At 36.9% G+C, this 20,297-nt stretch overlaps 1 protein-coding gene and 1 pseudogene across 1 annotated transcript; both read left to right on the forward strand.

Annotated features, from left to right (window-relative positions):
- Window positions 1-7,290: 7,290 nt before the first annotated feature.
- LOC113327442 lies at window positions 7,291-7,390 on the forward strand (annotated as a pseudogene).
- Window positions 7,391-15,569: 8,179 nt separating this feature from the next.
- On the forward strand, window positions 15,570-17,951 carry LOC113326022. Its single transcript, XM_026573835.1, has 4 exons — window positions 15,570-16,208; window positions 16,600-16,788; window positions 16,902-17,015; window positions 17,253-17,951. Exons 1-4 carry the CDS (start codon window positions 15,818-15,820, stop codon window positions 17,798-17,800), a joined length of 1,242 nt encoding a protein of 413 aa, XP_026429620.1. The 5' UTR covers window positions 15,570-15,817; the 3' UTR covers window positions 17,801-17,951.
- The last annotated feature ends 2,346 nt before the right edge of the window (window positions 17,952-20,297 follow it).

Here is a 20,297-nt window from a genome sequence, read left to right on the forward strand (position 1 = left end):
AGTGTTTAGAATCTTACCTCCCGTTCCAGACGGGGGATGAATCGGTTGTAGTCGACTCGGGCCACTGACTCCGATGTTTAGTGTACGAACCCAAGGTGCAGAGACAATATCGTAATTGTCCTCCTTCTCCGCAAACAGTTTATATTTAAAGTACCCTTCCGTAGGGTAATAAAAAAAATAATGTCCCAAAGTACAAAAGTCCAAAAGTCCAAAAAAATAAAGAAAAATTACAAAAATAATAAACTCTAATACAGTTTTGTTTAAAATAAAATTGTCTTCTTTTTTGTTCTTTTTGCTTTAATCTTTAGCTCCAAGTCTTTATGAAATCACCAAACTCCTTGGCTCAATTTTCTTTATGATCCAGAACCTGTAGACACACGATAAATACCCAAAAACATAAAAAAGGTCAAAAATAATAATAAAAAAAAATCAAAAACCGTAAAAACAAGTCCGCGTCGGCGGCACCAAAAATTGATGTGATTTGTAGATAGTGGTAAAAGTGGTTCGATTCTCAGACTTGCGAAGGATATTAATTAGACTTAAATTCTAATAATAAAATAGAAAACTCACTAAAAATTATAGCAAACTCATTCAAAGATGATATCAATACTAAAAGAAACAATGAGGCTAAGATTCCACTATTTTCCAAGTTCAAAGTTATTAAACCAATACTTATATTTATGCAATTTTCTTGTTTAATTTGATTTTAAAATATTGCAACAAGTAGATTTTCAAAAGTAATAATTGTAAATACCAAGTATGAAGCATCAAAAGTCTTAAAACTAAGCATACTCCATCAAAATAGATCACAATCACTCAAATAAAAATCATATTCAAGAATAGTTCAAGGCAAATAATCATATAATTATTGCAAATAAAAAGATAAAATAGAATATACCACTTTTTGTTGGAAAAATAGCTTCCTCTATCGCCTCAGCAATGGGGTTTAGCTCCTCATATTAATCATGATCTCAAAATATGTGTTTGTTGCTCAAAAGATGATTAAAAGAGCGAAAAGTAATAACACAGACTGTTTGCAACAGTGTATTGGTGTTGCAAAACAGCTGTTACATTGGAACTGTTACAGAAAAAATGTTGCTTTGTCGCTTATTTTAAGACCCTAGAATACGACTGCCCTGCACAACTTAATGTTCTTCAGCTGTTAAACAACGACACTGTTCTGCGACTGTTTCCTGTGCGTCAATGTTCTACGCGTTCTTCCTCTTCAGCAGAAGCAGCAGCAGAAACAGAGTTTGGTAAAGCTCTGATTTCTTCTTCTCTGGATCTCCTTAGGTTCCCAAACTCTCGACACCTCTTCTATATGACCCAAGACATCTATTTATATCAAAAATATCGATTAAATCTCTCCAAAATCTTCCAAAATCTCTTTCCTTCTCTTCACGGCCAAGTTGCGGAAATTTCTTGTTTTATAATTTCTACGCGTTTCTGATCTTTGATTTTTATTCTAAACTCTTCCTTAGATATATACAAATCTTTGGGAAGGTTTACAGTGCTTTAATCTCTCTAAAATTCCCTAAAACAGGTCACACACGTGACTTTCCATATTTTCTGAAAAATCCGTCGATTGAGCCCAGTCTAATCGATTTAAACACCCATATCAGATTCCTAGACCCATAAGGAGTCTATCCTATGAAAATCAAAGGTTTAATCGACCTCAAACTCCTCCAAATCACGATTGCCAAAACTGTTCTTCACTGCACCTATTTTCCCGCCAAAAACCTGGTTTTTGAAAAGTTAAAGATGGTTGCCCCTTATCCAGAGTAGGGGTGTGATTAGCAACTGCCTGGAAATGGGATGTCCCTTAGTTATTAGGTTTCCCCTTATCTAAAGTGAGAGTCCGAATAACAAATGTCCTCCGGGTGCTTTCCGACAACTTTTCGAGCCAATTTTTTCCAAAAATATTTATTGGCCAAAAATACATACAAATAAATAAAACACCATAATAAGTACAAAAATGAGCCCTAAAAATATATAGAATCGATACAAATCGGACACTAAAATGTGTCTATCAAATACCCCCAAACCTATTATTTGCTAGTCCTCGAGCAAAAATAAAATACAAATAAAATCCTAACTCACTCTAATTCACCCTAGCATTGGTAACAACTTGAATCGTGAGCCCCACCTAATCACTTAGAGAAACATAGTTTAAAAACAAAACAAAATAAAAACAGAAGTGAAAAGGACTCAACGAGATATGGTGAAACTATCATGTTATTTCTAACACCTGAGCTCTGTGCTTTTATGAATAGACTCTTTAGATGTTGTCATCTAGTCAGATTGGTTCCTCAACTCCTACAACCAAAATGCTTTCATCCACTTAGATTGGTTAGTGACATCCTTAATAGGGATAAATTTCTAGGCTCTGGAGTTTATTTATTGCAACGAAAAGGTAACAAAAAGTTCTACCCCACCCCCAAACTTAAATCTAACATTGTCCTCAATGTTTCTAATCAAACAACAGTACCAAAAATATAAGTAACATGAGGAAATAGTAAAGAGAGAAGTCGTAAAGATAGTACCTGGGTGAAGTGTAACCAAAAACCTACAAAAATATTATACAACATACAAAATCGCCTCGATGGTTAATCAAGGTAAACAGGGTCCTTCAGAGGGACCTCCTCAACATCACCTGTAGGAAAAGACTCTAAAAAAGGGATTCAATCGCTGACCGTTAACCTTCGAAGAACTACTACCATCTGGTGTCTCAATCTCAACAGCGCCATGAGGAAAAACAGCAAGGACCACAAAAGGACCGGTCCACCGAGAGCGCAACTTCCCGGGGAATAGATGCAAATGAGTGTCATACAGAAAAACTTTTTGACCTGGAGAAAATGACTTTCGTAAAATATTCCTATCATGCACAAGTTTCATTTTGTTCTTACACTCCTTGAGCTGGAGCTTTCTTTGAGATCCTGCCTTGTCAAGTGAAAATTTTAATTTCTTAATAGCCCAATAGGCTCGATGCTATAACTCAACAGGCAGGTGACATGCCTTGCAAAACACTAAACGATAAGGTGACATTCCAATGGATTTCTTAAACGCAGTACGGTAAGCCCATAACGCATCAGTAAGCCTCGACGACCAGTCTTTCCTATTTGGATTAACTGTTTTCTCTAGAATATGTTTAATTTCCCTATTGGAAACCTCTACCTGACCACTAGTCTGAGGGTGATATGGGGTTGCTACTTTATGGGTAATACCGTATTGTTTCATTAAAAGAGCAAACGGTCTATTACAAAAATGTGAACCTCCATCACTAATTATAGCTCGCGGCGTATTAAAACGTGTAAGTATATTCTCTTTCAAAAAATGGACTACGACCCTGTGGTCATTCGTTTTACACGGAACCGCCTCAACCCACTTAGACACATAGTCTACAGCGACAAGTATGTAAAGATAACCAAACGAAATAGGAAATGGACCCATAAAATCAATGCCCCACACATCAAGGACCTCAATCACTAAAATAGGATTCAAAGGCATCATATTTCTATGGGAAATGGTTCCTAACTTCTGGCAACGCTCACAATAAACACAATGACTATGGGAATCTTTAAACAACAAAGGCCAGTAAAATCTACACTGCAAAATCTTAGCAGCAGTCTTCTTAGTACTAAAATGACCCCCACATGCATGTTCATGACAAAAGGAGATAATACTAGACTGGTCGCTCTCAGATACACATCTCCTAATAATCTGGTCCGGACAATACTTAAACAGATAAGGATCGTCCCAAAAGAAATACTTAACCTCGGTAAAAACCTAGAAAGATCTTTCTTACCCCAATGTTGAGGGGTTCGACCAGTAACAAGATAATTCACTATATTTGCATACCAAGGTGATTGGAAAATAGAGAACAATTGTTCATCAGGAAAGCTATCCCTTATAGGAAGGGAATCACTAGGGGAACTAACAACTAGCCTAGACAAGTGGTCCACTACTACATTTTCTGCACCCTTTTTGTCTCTAATGTCTGGGGAAAATTCCTGTAACAATAGGATCCATCTAATCAATCTAGGTTTGGTATCCTTCTTAGATAAAAGGTATTTCAAAGCAGCATGATCTGTATAGATTATGATCTTAGAACCTAATAGGTAAGACCTAAACTTATCCAAGGCAAACACGATGGCTAAAAGTTCCTTCTCGATAGTTGTGTAGTTCAGTTGGGCATCATTCAGAGTTTTGCTAGCATAATAAATCACATGAAGTAATTTGTTTTCTCGTTGTCCTAAAACGATGCCTATAGCATAAAGTGAAGAATCACACATAATCTCAAAGGGTGGGTTCCAGTTAGGTGCCTGGACTATCGGGGCAGTAGTGAATAAAGTTTTAAGCTTCTCAAAAGCCTAAACAAGCATCATCAAAGACAAACTTAACATCTTTTGCAAGCAAATTGCAAAGAGGTCTAGAAATCAAGCTAAAATCCTTAATGAATCGACGGTAAAACCTGCATGCCCTAGGAATGACCTAATATATTTTACGGTTTTTGGGACCTGTAAAGTCTTAATAAGGTCAACTTTGGCTTTGTCTACCTCTATACCCTTTGAAGAGACGATGTGCCCTAATACAATTCCTGATTTAACCATGAAATGGCATTTTTCCCAATTAAGCACTAAATTTTTTTCCTTACACATAGTCAACACTAATGTCAAATGATGCAAGCACTCATCGAAAGATGAACCAAACACTGAACAATCATCCATAAAGACCTCTAAGAACCGTTCTACCATATCAGAAAATATGCTCATCATACAACGCTGAAAAATTGCAGGGGCATTACATAGCCCGAAAGGCATGCGTCTATACGCAAAGGTACCAAAGGGACATGTAAAAGTGGTTTTCTCTTGGTCTTCTGGGGCAATAACGATCTGATTATAACCGGAGAAGCCATCTAAGAAGCAATAGTGACTATGTCCAGCTAATCGCTCTAGCATTTGGTCGATAAAAGGAAGGGGAAAGTGATCCTTCCTTGTGACCTTGTTCAATTTCCTATAGTCAATACACACACGCCATCTCGCGGTCACTCGGGTTGGGATTAATTCATTATTATCATTCTGGACTACAGTGATACCTGATTTCTTGGGGACAACCTGAACAGGACTGACCCACTTACTGTCTGAAATTGGGTAAATAATACCCGTATCTAACAACTTCAGCACCTCTTTTCGAACTACCTCTTTCATGTTAGGGTTCAGTCGACGTTGCATCTCCCTAGAAGGTTTGGAGTCTTCCTCCAAATGAATCTGATGCATACACACAGTAGGACTTATACCCTTAATGTCCGTTATAGTCCACCCTATAGCTTCCTTAGCGTCTTGAAGTACATTATTAGCCTACTTTCCTGATCACTATCCAAATTGGAAGCTACAATCACAGGTAAAGTCTCAGATGGGCCTAAAAACACATACTTTAGAGTATCGGGTAGTGGTTTAAAGTCCAACTTTGGGGGCTCTTATAAAGATGGAATTAGGGTAGTCTCAGAAACTGGTAACGGTTCGAACCTAGCTTTCCATCTATCAGTGTCTAACACAGGGGTATAATCTAATAGAACATTCACCTGTTCAATAGTGCTATCATCGTCAAAATCAGACAACTTTCTAATGGGTCTTCAGACAAGATGTTTGGTAATGACTCCTGAACTAAGGATTCTATCATGTTCACCTCCTCAACACATGTGTCATCTAGCTCATGAGGTTGCTTACTGACATTAAAAATGTTCATCTCCATAGTCATATTACCAAAAGATAAACTCATCACACCATTTCGACAGTTAATGATCGCATTAGACGTACCTAAAAATGGGCGACCTAAAATCACAGGTATCTGGTTCTCTGGGTCAGGGACAGGTTGGGTATCTAGGACCACGAAATCCACTGGATAAATAAACTTGTCGAACTCAATAAGAACATCCTCGATAACACCTCGAGGGATTTTAACAGACCTATCATCTAACTGCAGTGTCATATGAGTAGGTTTCATTTCACCAATTCCTAGCTGTAAGTATACATGGAATGGCAGTAAGTTCACACTGGCTCCTAAGTCAAGTAAAGCTGTTTCTACCCGGAAGTTACTTATTGTGCAAGCAATGGTAGGAGAACGCGGGTCCTTGTACTTTGGAGTTGTGGTGTTCTGAATGATTGAACTTACATGACTAGCTAAAAAGGCTTTCTTATGGACGTTAAGTTTTCGCTTTCGCGTACACATATCCTTAAGGAACTTGGCATAAGCATGAATTTTCCTAATTGCATCTAATAACGGAAGGTTTATGGTAACTTGCTTAAAAACCTCCACTATGTCATTAAAGTTCGATTCCTTCTTTGTTGGTACTAATAGCTGAGGAAATAGGGATCTATGCCTAAAATAATACCTTTCAGGAACCGAAGTCACATCATCAGAAACTTTATCAGTCTCTTCAGCTACTGGTTCTGAGAGGTGAGATCCTGAGAGGTGAACTACAGTATGTTCACTATATGGCATGGTTACCTTATTGTCTACAACCCTACTACTTCTAAGGGTTCTAACAACATTCAATTGATCCGATGGTTTTGCAACTAATTCATGAACTCCTCTAGGGTTGGGTTGTGTTTGACTAGGAAACTTACCTTTTTCTCTCAAAGAATCACTTATCAGACCAACCTGGGTTTTTAACTTGCCTGACTATTTTCTTGTCCTATCCTGTTACTAGCTTGTAGACTCTGTTCTACGGATAACTGGAATTTTGCAGTTTGCTGAGTTAACAAGGCGAGAGATTCCTCTGAACTTAGGATTTTCTTATCTGACTGATTCTGAAACTGATCTAGTCCTGAAGGATTCTTAGTATAGCCAAAACCTGGGGGAGCATTAAAATTACTAAACTGACCTTGACTTTGGCCCTTAGACCACGAAAAGTTCGGATGGTTTATCCAACTAGGATTATAGGTTTCTGAATATGGGTCAATCTTTTGACGGTTATCAAATCTAGTGTTATTATAAAGAGCATTGGCCTGCTCTTCAATATTCTGGTCTTCCCAAAAAGGCTCCACTCTACCACTAGTCTGGCCCACTTCTAAGACTTCTATCCTTTTTGCTATAGCAGCAGTTTTGGCATCTGATTGATAGCCTTCTTCTAACCTATTAACGTTTCTTCTACTTAAAAGAATAGTTTTCTGGGTGCCCTACTATTTTCCCATTGCTGGGTTTTTTCGGCGATTTCATAGAGACTCAATCATGATCGTTGTAGAATAATCTAAACCCACATAAAGGATCTGACCTAGCCTAACCTTTTCAAAACCATGATGAGGACACTGGGATAATAAATCATTGAACCTTTCCAAATACCTATATAAAGATTCTCCCTCTTTTTGTGAAAATGTGCATATTTGCGTCCTAATAGACGATGTTTTGTGCCCAGGGAAAAACTTATTGAAAAAGGCAGATGTAAGTTTTTCATATGTTTCAATTGACTCGGAGTCCAAACTATACAGCCACGACTTGGCCTTATCTTTCAGGGAAAATGGGAATAACCTAAGTTTCAAAGCATCATCATCTAAGCCTTTAATTCTTAGAGTACTACAAATTTCCTCAAAATCCCTAACATGGTAATAAGGGTTTTCATTTTCTTTCCCTAAAAAGATTGGGAGCATCTGTAAGGTCCCAGGTTTCAGTTCATAGGGTGCCTCCGTTTCAGCTAACTTAATACACGAAGGACGGGTAGTCCGAGTTGGATTCAACAAAGCTTTCAAAGTTGTCATTTCTGGCGCTATCAGAGCAACAGGTATTCTCTCCTCAGTCAAAGAACGTTCAAAAACAGAATCTTCAAAAGACAGACTTTCTAGATTAAGGTAATCGAGACGCTTCGAACTACTAGGTTTCTCTTTAACAAATCTACCTAGTGCGTCTCTTTTACGTTCAGGCATACAACAAAATTTTCTAAATTGGAAGGGTAAGCAAACACAGATCAAGGCTGACTCATTCAAATCAAACCTATTGATTTCTAGCAAACAAAAAGCATGATGGCTCCACTTAGATTGTTTCTAGACCAGCTTCTAATCCTTCAAACGGGAATTCGTTACAATTTAAGCAAACCCCTCTCGAATCAATCTGAGTTAACGTAAGTTGAATAGAGGCGAGGGAATCTCGGTGGAGCTTTGATACCCAAGGCCTCACCGGTATTACAAGGCGACGCAGTCACGCATTCAACTTACAGAAACCGTCAAGAACTTCGAAGTATGCTTAAAAGAGTAACCAATATTTTTCGAATGACTTTTCTGTTAAGATCGTTACCCTATCGGTCTCGTTCTAGTCAAAATTTTAGGCTTAGGTTCGCGAAGGTTACGTGTTCCTAAAGCGGGCAAGAAGAGAACGATGATGAAATCCGAACCCTTATCTTGTATGGCCAGGCCTTGCCCTTTACTAGAAAAATAAATGTCCGTATTCAGTCCTCAACATATATGCATACGAAGGAGTCCAGTAACTCGCTGACAGGGGATTCACGAGTGTTTAGAATCTTACCTCCCGTTCCAGACGGGGGATGAATCAGTTGTAGTCGACTCGGGCCACTGACTCCGATGTCTAGTGTACGAACCCAAGGTGCAGAGACAATATCGTAATTTTCCTCCTTCTCTGCAAACAATTTATATTTAAAGTACCCTTCCGTAGAGTAATGAAAAAAATAATGTCCCAAGGTCCAAAAGTCCAAAAAAATAAAGAAAAATTACAAATAATAAACCCTAATACAGTTTTGTTTAAAATAAAATTGTCTTCTTTTTTGTTCTTTTTGCTTTAATCTTTAGCTCCAAGTCTTTATGAAATCACCAAACTCCTTGGCTCAATTTTCTTTATGATCCAGAACCTGTAGACACACGATAAATACCCAAAAACATAAAAAAGGACAAAAATAATAATAAATAAATAAATAAATAAAAATAAATAAATCTAAAACCGTAAAAACAAGTCCGCGTCGGCGGCGCAAAAAATTGATGTGATTTGTAGATAGTGGTAAAAGTGGTTCGATTCTCAGACTTGCGAAGGATATTAATTAGACTTAAATTCTAATAATAAAATAGAAAACTCACTAAAAATTATAGCAAACTCAATCAAATATGATATCAATACTAAAAGAAACACTGAGGCTAAGATTCCACTATTTTCCAAGTTCAAAGTGATTAAACCAATACTTATATTTATGCAATTTTCTTGTTTAATTTGATTCTAAAATATTGCAACAAGTAGATTTTCAAAAGTAATAATTGTAAATACCAAGTATGAAGCATCAAAAGTCTTAAAACTAAGCATACTCCATCAAAATAGATCACAATCACTCAAATAAAAATCATATTCAATAATAGTTCAAGGCAAATAATCATATAATTATTGCAAATAAAAAGATAAAATAGAATATACCACTTTTTGTTGGAAAAATAGCTTCCTCTATCGCCTCAGCAATGGGGTTTAGCTCCTCATATTAATCATGATCTCAAAATATGTATTTTTTGCTCAAAAGATGATTAAAAGAGTGAAAACTAATAACACAGACTGTTTACAACAGTGTATTGGTGTTGCAAAACAGCTGTTACAATGGAACTGTTACAGAAAAACTGTTGCTTTGTCGCTTATTTTAAGACCCTAGAATACGACTGCCCTGCACAGCTTAATGTTCTTCAGCTGTTAAACAACGACACTGTTCTGCGACTGTTTCCCGTGTGTCAATGTTCTTTTGCGTTCTTCCTCTTCAGCAACAGCAGCAGCAGAAACAGAGTTTGGTAAAGCTCTGATTTTTTTCTTCTCTGGCTCTCCTTAGGTTCCCAAACTCTCGACACCTCTTCTATATGACCCAAGACATCTATTTATAACAAAAATACCGATTAAATCTCTCCCAAATCTTTCAAAATCTCTTTCATTCTCTTCACGGCCAAGTTGCGGCAATTTCTTGTTTTAGAATTTTTACGCGTTTCTGAGCTTTCCTTTTTATTCTAAACTCTTCCTTAGATAGATACAAATCTTTGGGAAGGTTTACAGTGCTTTAATCTCTCTAAAACTCCCTAAAACAGGTCACACACGTGACTTTCCATATTTTCTGTTGTGAGAAAAATCCGTCGATTGAGCCCAGTCTAATCGATTCAAACACCCATATCAGATTCCTAGACCCATAGGGAGTCTATCCTATGAAAATCAGAGGTTTAATCGACCTCAAACTCCTCCAAATCACGATTTCCAAAACTGTTCTTCACTGGACCTTATTTCCCGCCAAAAACCCGGTTTTTGAAATGTTGAAGATGGTTGCCCCTTATCCAGAGTAGGGGTGTGATTAGTAACTGCCTGGAAATGAGATTCCCCTTAGTAATTAGGTTACCCCTTATCCAAAGTGAGAGTCCGAATAGCAAATGTCTTCCGAGTGCTTTCCGACAACTTTTCGAGCCAATTTTTCCAAAAATGTTTATTGGCCAAAAATACCTACAAATAAATAAAACACCATAATAAGTACAAAAATGAGCCCTGACAATATATAGAATCGAGACAAATCGGACACAAAAATGTGTCTATCAACAACCTATGAAGAAAAACTTCATAACCATGTAGAATCCCTGAGTTTGGTTGTAATCTATGGAAAGAGATAACAACCAAATACCAACAATTGCAAAGCAGTAAATAACAACATACAAAAAAATCTATAAAGAAGATACCAACCAACAAAAAAGAAACCCTAATTTGAAATAAATATTCGAAAGTAAAAGCTACATAGATTACCTCTGGAGAATGAATGAGGTACAGAGATGTATGCGGGGTAAGAGGTATGAAAGAAGAAAGTGAGAATTGCAAAGGAGTATGGTAAGAATGAAGGGAAAGAAATTAAGATCTTCATCTCCCTGTGTTTATAGAGAAGGATTAGATTTGAAATCATTCTGAAAATTTGAGAAGGGGGGAATTGAAAGTTGAGAGGGAATAAGAAAAGGTTTATCAAATTTGAGAGGCAATAAGAAAAGGTCTTTTAAATTTGAGAGCGAATTGGAATCTAAAAGATGTATCAGAGTGGGGATTTGAGAGGGAACGAAATTTCAGACCCAAATTGAAGCCTTACTTTTTCGGACAAGAGAGAAGAGTACAATAATAGAGGAGATATTTGGTTTTCTCTCAAAATATCTAAGTCAAAGGCGTCCGTATCGAGGTAAAGTTGGTCAAAATTGTGGACAAGTTGGTCAAATTGTGGACAAGTTGGTCAAATTTGTTGTCAAGTTAGTCAAATTTATGGTCAAACACATAATCGGAAACAAAACAAGGCATACTCAGTTTGCAAGATTACCATATACATACCCAATGTTCTCTTCCAAGTGAAGTTGAGATGTCAAATATCAGATTGGATGGATCTTGTGTTGATTCTGCAACCTATATTATGGTAATCAGGTTGCAAGATTACCATAACAAACCCAATGTTCTCGTCCAGGTGAGGTTTGAGATTTCAAATATATATCCAATTGGGTGATTCTGCAATCTATACTATGGTAGTTAGGTTGCAGGATTACCATATACAAACCAAATCAATGTTCCCGTCCAGGTAAGTAGGTGAGGTTTGAGATTTGAAATATATCAGATTGGATGATTCTGCAACCTATATTATAGAAGTTAGGTTGCAGGATTACCATATACAGACCCAATTCTCGTCCAGGTGAGGTTTGAGATGCCAAATATCAGATTGGATGATTCTCATACTCATGAACACAGTGGTTAAGTTCTAAAATCGGTCAAGTATGATTCTCATACTCATGAACTAAAACATTTATGAATTAAGAAATGCAATATTTGCAAACCGTGGCTTAATGTTCTTGATAATCATCATGTTTGATCTAGAAGTGTTAGATGAATATGGTTAAGACAAAAGTGTTCATATGGCTAACTTCGGTTAACTATAATTGTGGTTAAACACATAATCAGAAACAAAACGAGGCACACCCAGCTTGCAGGTGTTAGAGCATTGCTCGGTCGAACTCGCATGCGTTGCTATCTCAAGCATGTTTGTCAATATTAGTGATCAAAACTATAAGTCTTGATTTCTAGTCTATTATAGCTAAGATCTCGGACTAGGATATAAAGTGTAGTTGAGCTCAAGGACTTCATGGCGATTCATCATACAAATAGAAGAACTACTCAAGGAACCGGTGGAACTTCTCGACAAAAAGGTATGTGAAGAATGGAACTTATTTGTCACTCAAAAGTCTATTTACTTTAAAGATATATTTAAACAATTAATTTAGAATCTAATCGGTGATTAAGGTATTGGCATTTCAACATTTTTACTTGGAAAATACAGTAAGCTTTCCACATAACGGCCATGTTATATTGTAACTTGAAACACAAAGAAAAATTACGACAAAATATGAGTTTTAAACGATTTGAAATGTTGATTTGCAATGGTAAGCCCATAACAAAGTGACAAGGTTAGCTAGCTAGAAAATTATATATTGGGTTTTTATAATGAAAATTGTTTTTGCGTATCATAAATTTATAACCAATTAAAAAAGGAATTACTGTATCATTTAACCGGTATCTATAAATGATTTATTTTACACAAAATTGGTTAAAAAGACCAAAACCAATAATTCCTGGATGAAAAGGACACTTCGATTTTGATACTGTTTAAATGGACAAAAATATAAAAATAGCCAGGATGTAGACAGTTTCATCCTATCCATTTTCAAGTACTTTTTCTTATTTTTAATTTACATAGGATGCATCCAGTTTCATCCTTGCTATTTTTTAAGTTTAAGCCAGGATGAATCCATTTTCATCCTTGCTATTTTTTTGTCCATTTCACCCATATTAATTTTTACTTGTCCATTTGAACCATGTTTTGAAAATATTTGGACAAATGACCCATTTTTCGTTTATTTTAAGAGATAGAGGTTTCAGAATCGACACTTCCCCTCCCCGCCTAGCTAGCTAGACAACTATCTAGATACTAGAAGATGATCAATTAGAAGCGCGGGTGGATTTTCTGTCAAGTCTTTATATCCGAAACTCATTAAAGAAGAAGGTGTTGCTAAGTTCCCTCCCTCTTTTATTTGAACTCAAGTATTCCTCCAAAGGTAGCGTTTTTCTTATGGTTAACTCATGGTAGGTTAAATACAATTGATGTGTTGTGAAGAAAGAGAGTCTTGTTGGATGATTGTTGTATTCTGTGGTGTTGCAAATAAATCTGCTGACCATCTACTTCTGCACTGTAAAGTAGCTTTCAAAGTGTGGTCTTTGCTCACTACTTATGATAGGGGTTGGTGCTTCCCTAAATCCATATACACTTTCGCAAAATGCTGGTCGACTGTCTTAAGAATTAGTGAAATCTGGAATCATATTCCTTCCGTTGTAACTTGGGTGTTATGGTATGAGAAAACCTTACGTACCTTTAAGGAGAATCACCACGTTTTTAAGAATAATAAAGATCTAGGTGCGCAAAGTAGCTTCTAAGAGCTTCTTCAATGGTGAATGTGAATATTTCATAGGTGCATCACTTCTAAGACATCCTTTGAGTATAAAATCCTAAATATTAAGAAAAATAAATTTTTATCTCCAATCCATAAAATGCTCAATTATGTGTTTACTTATTTGTAGGCATATAATTGGTTAGAATCCTTTCCATTTTTATTTTTCATTGACTTTTATTAACAAAAATGTGACTAGTATGGGAAGACATCCTCTAAGTGAATGTCTAAAACTAGAGGTTCACCTAGAGGATGTCTAACTTTTTTTTTGCCACATCATCTTCACATCAATGGGTTGGAGATAATTTTTTATAAATATTGTTATGGATCCTACGTGGATTAGAACTTTGTTCTTAACACACATTCCATTGGAGAGGCTCTAATAGCTAATAACGCATGAAGCAGTCTCTTGTGTTCCTTTGTTTCCCTGTATACGTGGTCCGGCAGAATACATTATGTAGTACACTCTCGTCCACACAATAGACAAATACTGCGTCTGGCAAGCACAGCATTAAGTACACTCTCGTACTAGGCTCATATTATAACCGTATTAGTTCAGAAAACATCGCAAAATTCGCTCCATGCGCGAGTTGTGGACATGCACCTATTCCACTTATTACTCGATTAATGGCTACTTTTGGACCATTGTTTTTTTTTTTGATCGGTAAAGAATTTTGATGCTGCCGAGTTTTGAACTCGGGTCACTGATATCATCACCCAAAGATTTTACCACTGTACTACAGTGACACCGGCACCATAATTGTTTTCTTTTTCTTGCTAGTTGCATCCACCTTCTTTCAATTTAAGCGCTAGCATTCATACTGTGTTAACTGAAAAGGGTTTCACCTATTTACCACCACACTTTTCCTATTTACCACCTGCCTCACAATTTCTAAAATAGTTCTAGTTTTCAATTCTACTTTTTCTATTTACCACCTACAAAAGTCAAATTAAATTTGACTATAACTATTACGATCCCTATCATGTCTTCTTCTTCCATGGAAACTTGATTCAATTGAAGAAATTATTGGTGATGAAGAACAATCCAAGGGGATCGTTTTATGTGTTGTGCAACAAGATCAAGAAATTTATCAAGAAATACAGGAAAAAAAAAAAAAAGAAGAAAAGGGAAATTATTGAAAGTGGTGGCAGGTTGGTGGAAACGGAGTAGAGGAGGTGCTGGCTGGCAGGTGGAGATGAAGAACGAAGAATTGGAACAAAAATTAGAACTTTGATTTATCTAGGTGTATAGTTGGGTGGTTTTAGATAGTGGGTGTAAATAAAAAGTCAACAGGACTATAAGTGGTAAATAAGATGGTTAGAGGTGTGAATTAAAATGGGTGGTAAATAGAAAAAGCATGGGTGCATAGAACCATATCTTGCACAACAACAATGTGCCAATTCTATTTATTACGCTCAATGGGTTAATTTTCTACCGTTTTATTTCTTTCCCTTTAATCTTGATATTCATTTACTTTTCGTTCAAATATAAGCTTTACCATACATACTCTTTTGACGGTAGTCGAAAGCAGAAGTCAACCCCAACTGTCATACTTTCAATTCATAAAAAATAAAATTTTAGAAATCATTCTGAAATTATGTTCCCAAATTAACCGATGACTTTTCAGATTAATTAATTCAAAAAATAATTGTCAGAATGCATTCAAACACCCTTTCAATATCTTCCACCATATAAGCGATTTTAATGTCCGTCTACTAGAATGCAAGAAATTGTAAACCCTATGTTTAGGAATGAATACTTTGGTGCACAGAATTGCTTTGGAATAAGCTTTTCATACTTTAAAATAAAGGAAAAGCAGCATTCGGATTATGTTGGCATGTGAGTGCATGTTTCCTTCATTCCTTGTGTTTTAATTATACTAGGTTATCAGATGTTTTTGATACTACCCTACCTATGCCTTTTAGGTAGCATTTGCCCATATGGCACGCAAATAATAATAAAATACCCCACATCTGCCTCTTTTTCTCGGGAAATTGTCGGAATTATGCGTAATAAGAAATTGATCAACAATTGAAGAGACCTTTTAGGTAGCGTTTGTCACCAGCAGAATAGCATACAAAAAATAGAGAAACATATCAAAACGAGCATCCAAGTGATTAGTGATGGATAATGCTGCAGCCTCTAATGGGTACTTCGATGTGATGAGGGCAGCACTAAGAGGGGAATGGAATGACATCATAAACTTTTATAACTTGCAGCAAGTGGAATCATCATGCAATAATATGGATATCGAAAAGGACAACAAAGAACGTTAATATTATCAATATGGAAGATCACCAGCAACGCTCTAGTTAGTGATGTTACAGGGGATACCATTCTTCACATGTGTGCACAATGCCGCCGAACTGACGTTTTGAAACAGCTGTTGAGAATAATGCCCGCAGCAAAAGTGTTGTTATCGGTGACTAATAACAAGGGGAACACAGTATTACATGAGGCAGCCAGCACCGGAATCGTGGAGATGGCTATGTTAATCTTAGAGAAAGAATTAGATAATGGAGGAGATCAAGTGTTGATATCAGTTCCCAACTTAAATGGTGAGACACCTATATACTGGGCAGCAATGTATGGGCACAAAGATATGTTGTTATTTCTAGATACAACTGCTAATAATTGTGGAATCAGAAGCATATCCACATCAATGGTTGGCCCGTTAACAATGAGGACTGATGGCTCAACAATTCTTCATGCTGTTGTTCTTGTGAAATCTTATGGTAACAAAAACTATAAACTCGTATAGGTTGTGCCGTTTTCACACTGTTATTCATGCTGCCCTTGCTTATTTATATTATCTTTCCCTTTTTCAACACTTACAAGTTGTGGTTGATACCGAGTTTCGCATAGTACAATTGACAGTTCATTTTTTTCCGAGCTGATTTAAGAAGTTTGTGCACTGCAATGTGTTGATTTGTAGCTTGACCTGGTGAGCATCAGTAGTACCCATGACTAGTGGCAGTTTCGTTTGCCAGACCCATCATTAATGAAGCAGGACTTCTTACTACCTAGCTAGTAGCCTGTATAGTAAATGATTAGATGCATATTTTATGTATTCGTATGACCAGGTTATTTATGTTTTTACGACTTACTTATTTGTCAAAATATCAGATGTCGCAATGGAGATCATGGAGATTTACCCTGACCCTGCTTCATATACAAATGGTGATGGCGCCACGGCTATGCATATTTTAGCGCAGTCACCTTCTTCTTTCAAGAGTGGAACAACCTACTTTCACAATTACTTTGGGGCCACACCATTTGTTTTCACCGAGATCGCGGCAGCTATTACATACGCATGTAAGTCCAACTTACATCTTTTAGACGACTTTTACCATTAAATATAAAGAGGTTCCAATATATGCCTCACATCTCACCACTTCTTTGTTTGATTCATTTACTTTTTAATTCAGATATCCCAATCGACAATTATGAGACACGTAATGCAACTACTCATACAACAACAGTACAACCAGATTCTTCATTTAATGAGAAATTCAAGCATTACTTCAGACGGCTATGTAGAGGTAGCTAGAAATTCATATAACATGAACATGCTCATTTACGAGAATGTCGATATTTGCATCCTTGAACACGATATCTAGAAACTTCGTATTCTCATGAGTCTACATGAAACAAAGAATCTTTACTTCAAGTTTTATTAGCTAAAAACTCACAGCAATACCAATTGAGAGCACAATAATGTGTTACTCATATTCCAGCAATGTCTAATTGACTATCAACTACATCCTGAACTAATGCAGGTTTTCCAGTCCTCAAACTCATTTACAGTGCAAAGCAGAAGCACAATTATGCAATACAACTCCTCAGGAAGTTACTTGAAAAAGACTGTGGTCAATGGACGACGGGTTATGGCGCCGATATTCCCCATGGGTGGGATGACAAGTACAATAACCTCGAAAACCGACATCCGTTGTCAGCAATAACAACAAGGGTTAACACTTACAGAGTTAGAGAAAGGCCAATTATCTTGGCAACTAAGTTGGGTATTGTAGAGATGCTCAAAGAAATAATTGAAGTATATCCCAAATCAATTGAATTTTGTGATGAAGATGCTGGAAGGAATTTGTTGCACTTAGCGGCGGAATACAGACATGAGCCCATAATAGATTTCTTGAAGACATTGTCAACTATTTCAAAGAGGAACTTGGAAATTTTGGTCACTGGGATTGATAGAGATGGTAACACCCCACTGCATGCTGCTGCTAAGCTTGGAAAACATAAACCATGGCACGTTCGCGGAGCAGCACAATGGATGCAGTGGGAATGTGTTTGGTTTCAGATATGTTAAGATATAATGCTAATGATTCATATATAGATATTCACACACAACTATATGCATAATCATTATTGTTGGGTTGTATGCAGCGGGTAAAACGTATGCTTCCACCGCATATGCTTATAATGAAGAATTGCAATAACCAATATGCTCACCAAGTATACACTGAAACTCATAAAGATCTTAGATTACAATGTGAGAAATGGTTAAAAGAAGGATCAAATAATTATATGTTAATATCAGCTCTAATAGCAACTGTGATGTTTGCATCCGCCTTCGCCGTACCTGGGGGAAATAACTCAACGTCGGGTCGCCCAGTCTTACTCAAGAACCAAGATTTTAGACCATTTATTTATTATGTAGGGTTTTCCTTGTTCTTTTCTCTTATATCTCTGGGCTTATTTCTCTCCATCCATGCTGCTGCCTTTAACGAAGAGGACTTCTTTTTCGTATTGCCTTTAAGAACCGTGTTTGCTATAACTGCTTTAATCAATTCAGTTACTTTCACTGCTTGTGCTTACTTCCAAGCGTTTATGCTTATCACTGGCTGGACAGACCCTTCAGTCCTGCTCGACTTCGTCATAGGAGTAGGTGCACTAGGGGTTCTCTTCTATGTTGAAATTTACGTGGACATCGTAGGGTGCTTTATCCGTTACTTGATTGACATCCTTTTCATTTAGCAACTAACAATACCGAAGGGAGAACCATTCATATGCATCTTCCAGCAGGCTAGCTACTATCTCATATTCTATGCAAGGTTTTCATGAAGAGAATAAAGTTCCACAGGTTAGCTCTAGCAAGACGGAAATTCTATCAACTGCTTTCAAGTTTGTAATCTTGGTAAAGGACGCCTGACAACAGGGACGGAGGGAAATGGGAACAAATGGGCTCCCCAGCCCCCACTTGATTTTGAAATTCCTTTGCTATAAACTTACCGTTTTTGTAATTTACCGATCTTGCGGAGACAAATATGCTAAATAGAGTTGAATTTTCATTTTTAATGGGATTAATACTGTAAAATTAATATCAAATTAATAAAATTATATCAAATGTGTGACTGTTGAGATTTTTAGTCCCACATTGTTTGGGCAATCTAAGATCATGCGGTTTATAATCCTATGGGCCTCTCCACTTATTGCCAATTGGTTTTGAGTTGGATGCCCGTATTCTAACATGGTATCAGAGCAGGCAATTTGCGACGAGTCGTTTGACCGCGCCTTTACTCGGCGTCACCCGATTTATTGTCCACGTGTTAGACCCAACGAGGCTACACGTGAGGGGGCGTGTTGAGATTATTAGTCCCACATAGTATGGGCAATCTAAGATCCTGCGGTTTATAACTCTATGGGCCTCTCCACTCATTGCCAATTGGTTTTGAGTTGGATGCCTGTATTCTAACATGGTATCAGAGCAGGCTATTTGCGACGAGTCATTGACCGCGCGTTTGCTCCGCATCACCCGATTTATTGTCCACGTGTTAGACCCAACGAGGCTACACGTGAGGGGGCGTGTTGAGATTATAAGACCCAAAGAAGCTACACGTGAGGGGGCGTGTTGAGATTTTTAGTCCCACATTGTTTGGGCAATCTAAGATCCTGCGGTTTATAATCCTATGGGCCTCTCCACTTATTGCCAATTGGTTTTGAGTTGGATGCCCGTATTCTAACATGGTATCAGAGCAGGCAATTTGCGACGAGTCGTTTGACCGCGCCTTTACTCCGCGTCACCCGATTTATTGTCCACGTGTTAGACCCAACGAGGCTACACGTGAGGGGGCGTGTTGAGATTATTAGTCCCACATAGTATGGGCAATCTAAGATCCTGCGATTTATAACTCTATGGGCCTCTCCACTCATTGCCAATTGGTTTTGAGTTGGATGCCCGTATTCTAACAGTGACTTAAAAATAAAAATTCATCTAAATTTCTATGTTTAATGTAATAAAAATATTTTGTGACTTCATTTTCACTTAGTCAAAACTAAAAAGTAAATAAAATTATCAAAAAAAAATCGAACGGCCTTCGTCCGCTTACTCGTTATTATGCACAAAAATTTACTATATGAATTCACCCCCATTTGAGAAAATGTCTGGGTTCGTTCCTGCATGACAAGTTTCATTGCGCATTTACTTATGTTTTGTTTTGTTGCTTGCTTCTAATTCTGGTTTGTGATGCCTCTTTCATAGCTAGGTTGAGGGTGTAATTCCATCTTCAGTAATAAAAATTTGATTGACCCAGCAAAATTAAAAAATAAAAGACCTTTGCCAATTTGTTCAAGAAACATCTATTAATATATACTAAGTTCGTTGCGAGGAGTGTGCAACAAAAGAGTTTCTAAACCTAACTAGTCGTTACACCCTGAACGTCTATTAAAAAATTATGGCTTCTCTTAAATATAGCTCATAATTTTATTAACTATATAACCCACATAAAATAAATCATTATTTCCAAACGGTTTCTTATGATTATTAACATAATCTATAAAATTATACATAGTTTTTTTATAAAGCC

The sequence above is a fragment of the Papaver somniferum genome, unplaced genomic scaffold (assembly GCF_003573695.1).
Source record: "Papaver somniferum cultivar HN1 unplaced genomic scaffold, ASM357369v1 unplaced-scaffold_10, whole genome shotgun sequence".
Lineage (NCBI taxonomy): Eukaryota > Viridiplantae > Streptophyta > Magnoliopsida > Ranunculales > Papaveraceae > Papaver > Papaver somniferum.

Coding starts and splice junctions, on each gene's coding strand:
- LOC113326022 (XM_026573835.1), top strand. CDS start 15,818: ATGTGTGCACAATGCCGCCGAACTGACGTTTTGAAACAGCTGTTGAGA. Junction 16,789..16,901: donor GGCAGCTATTACATACGCAT/GTAAGTCCAACT, acceptor TTTTTAATTCAG/ATATCCCAATCGACAATTAT. Junction 17,016..17,252: donor CTTCAGACGGCTATGTAGAG/GTAGCTAGAAAT, acceptor GAACTAATGCAG/GTTTTCCAGTCCTCAAACTC.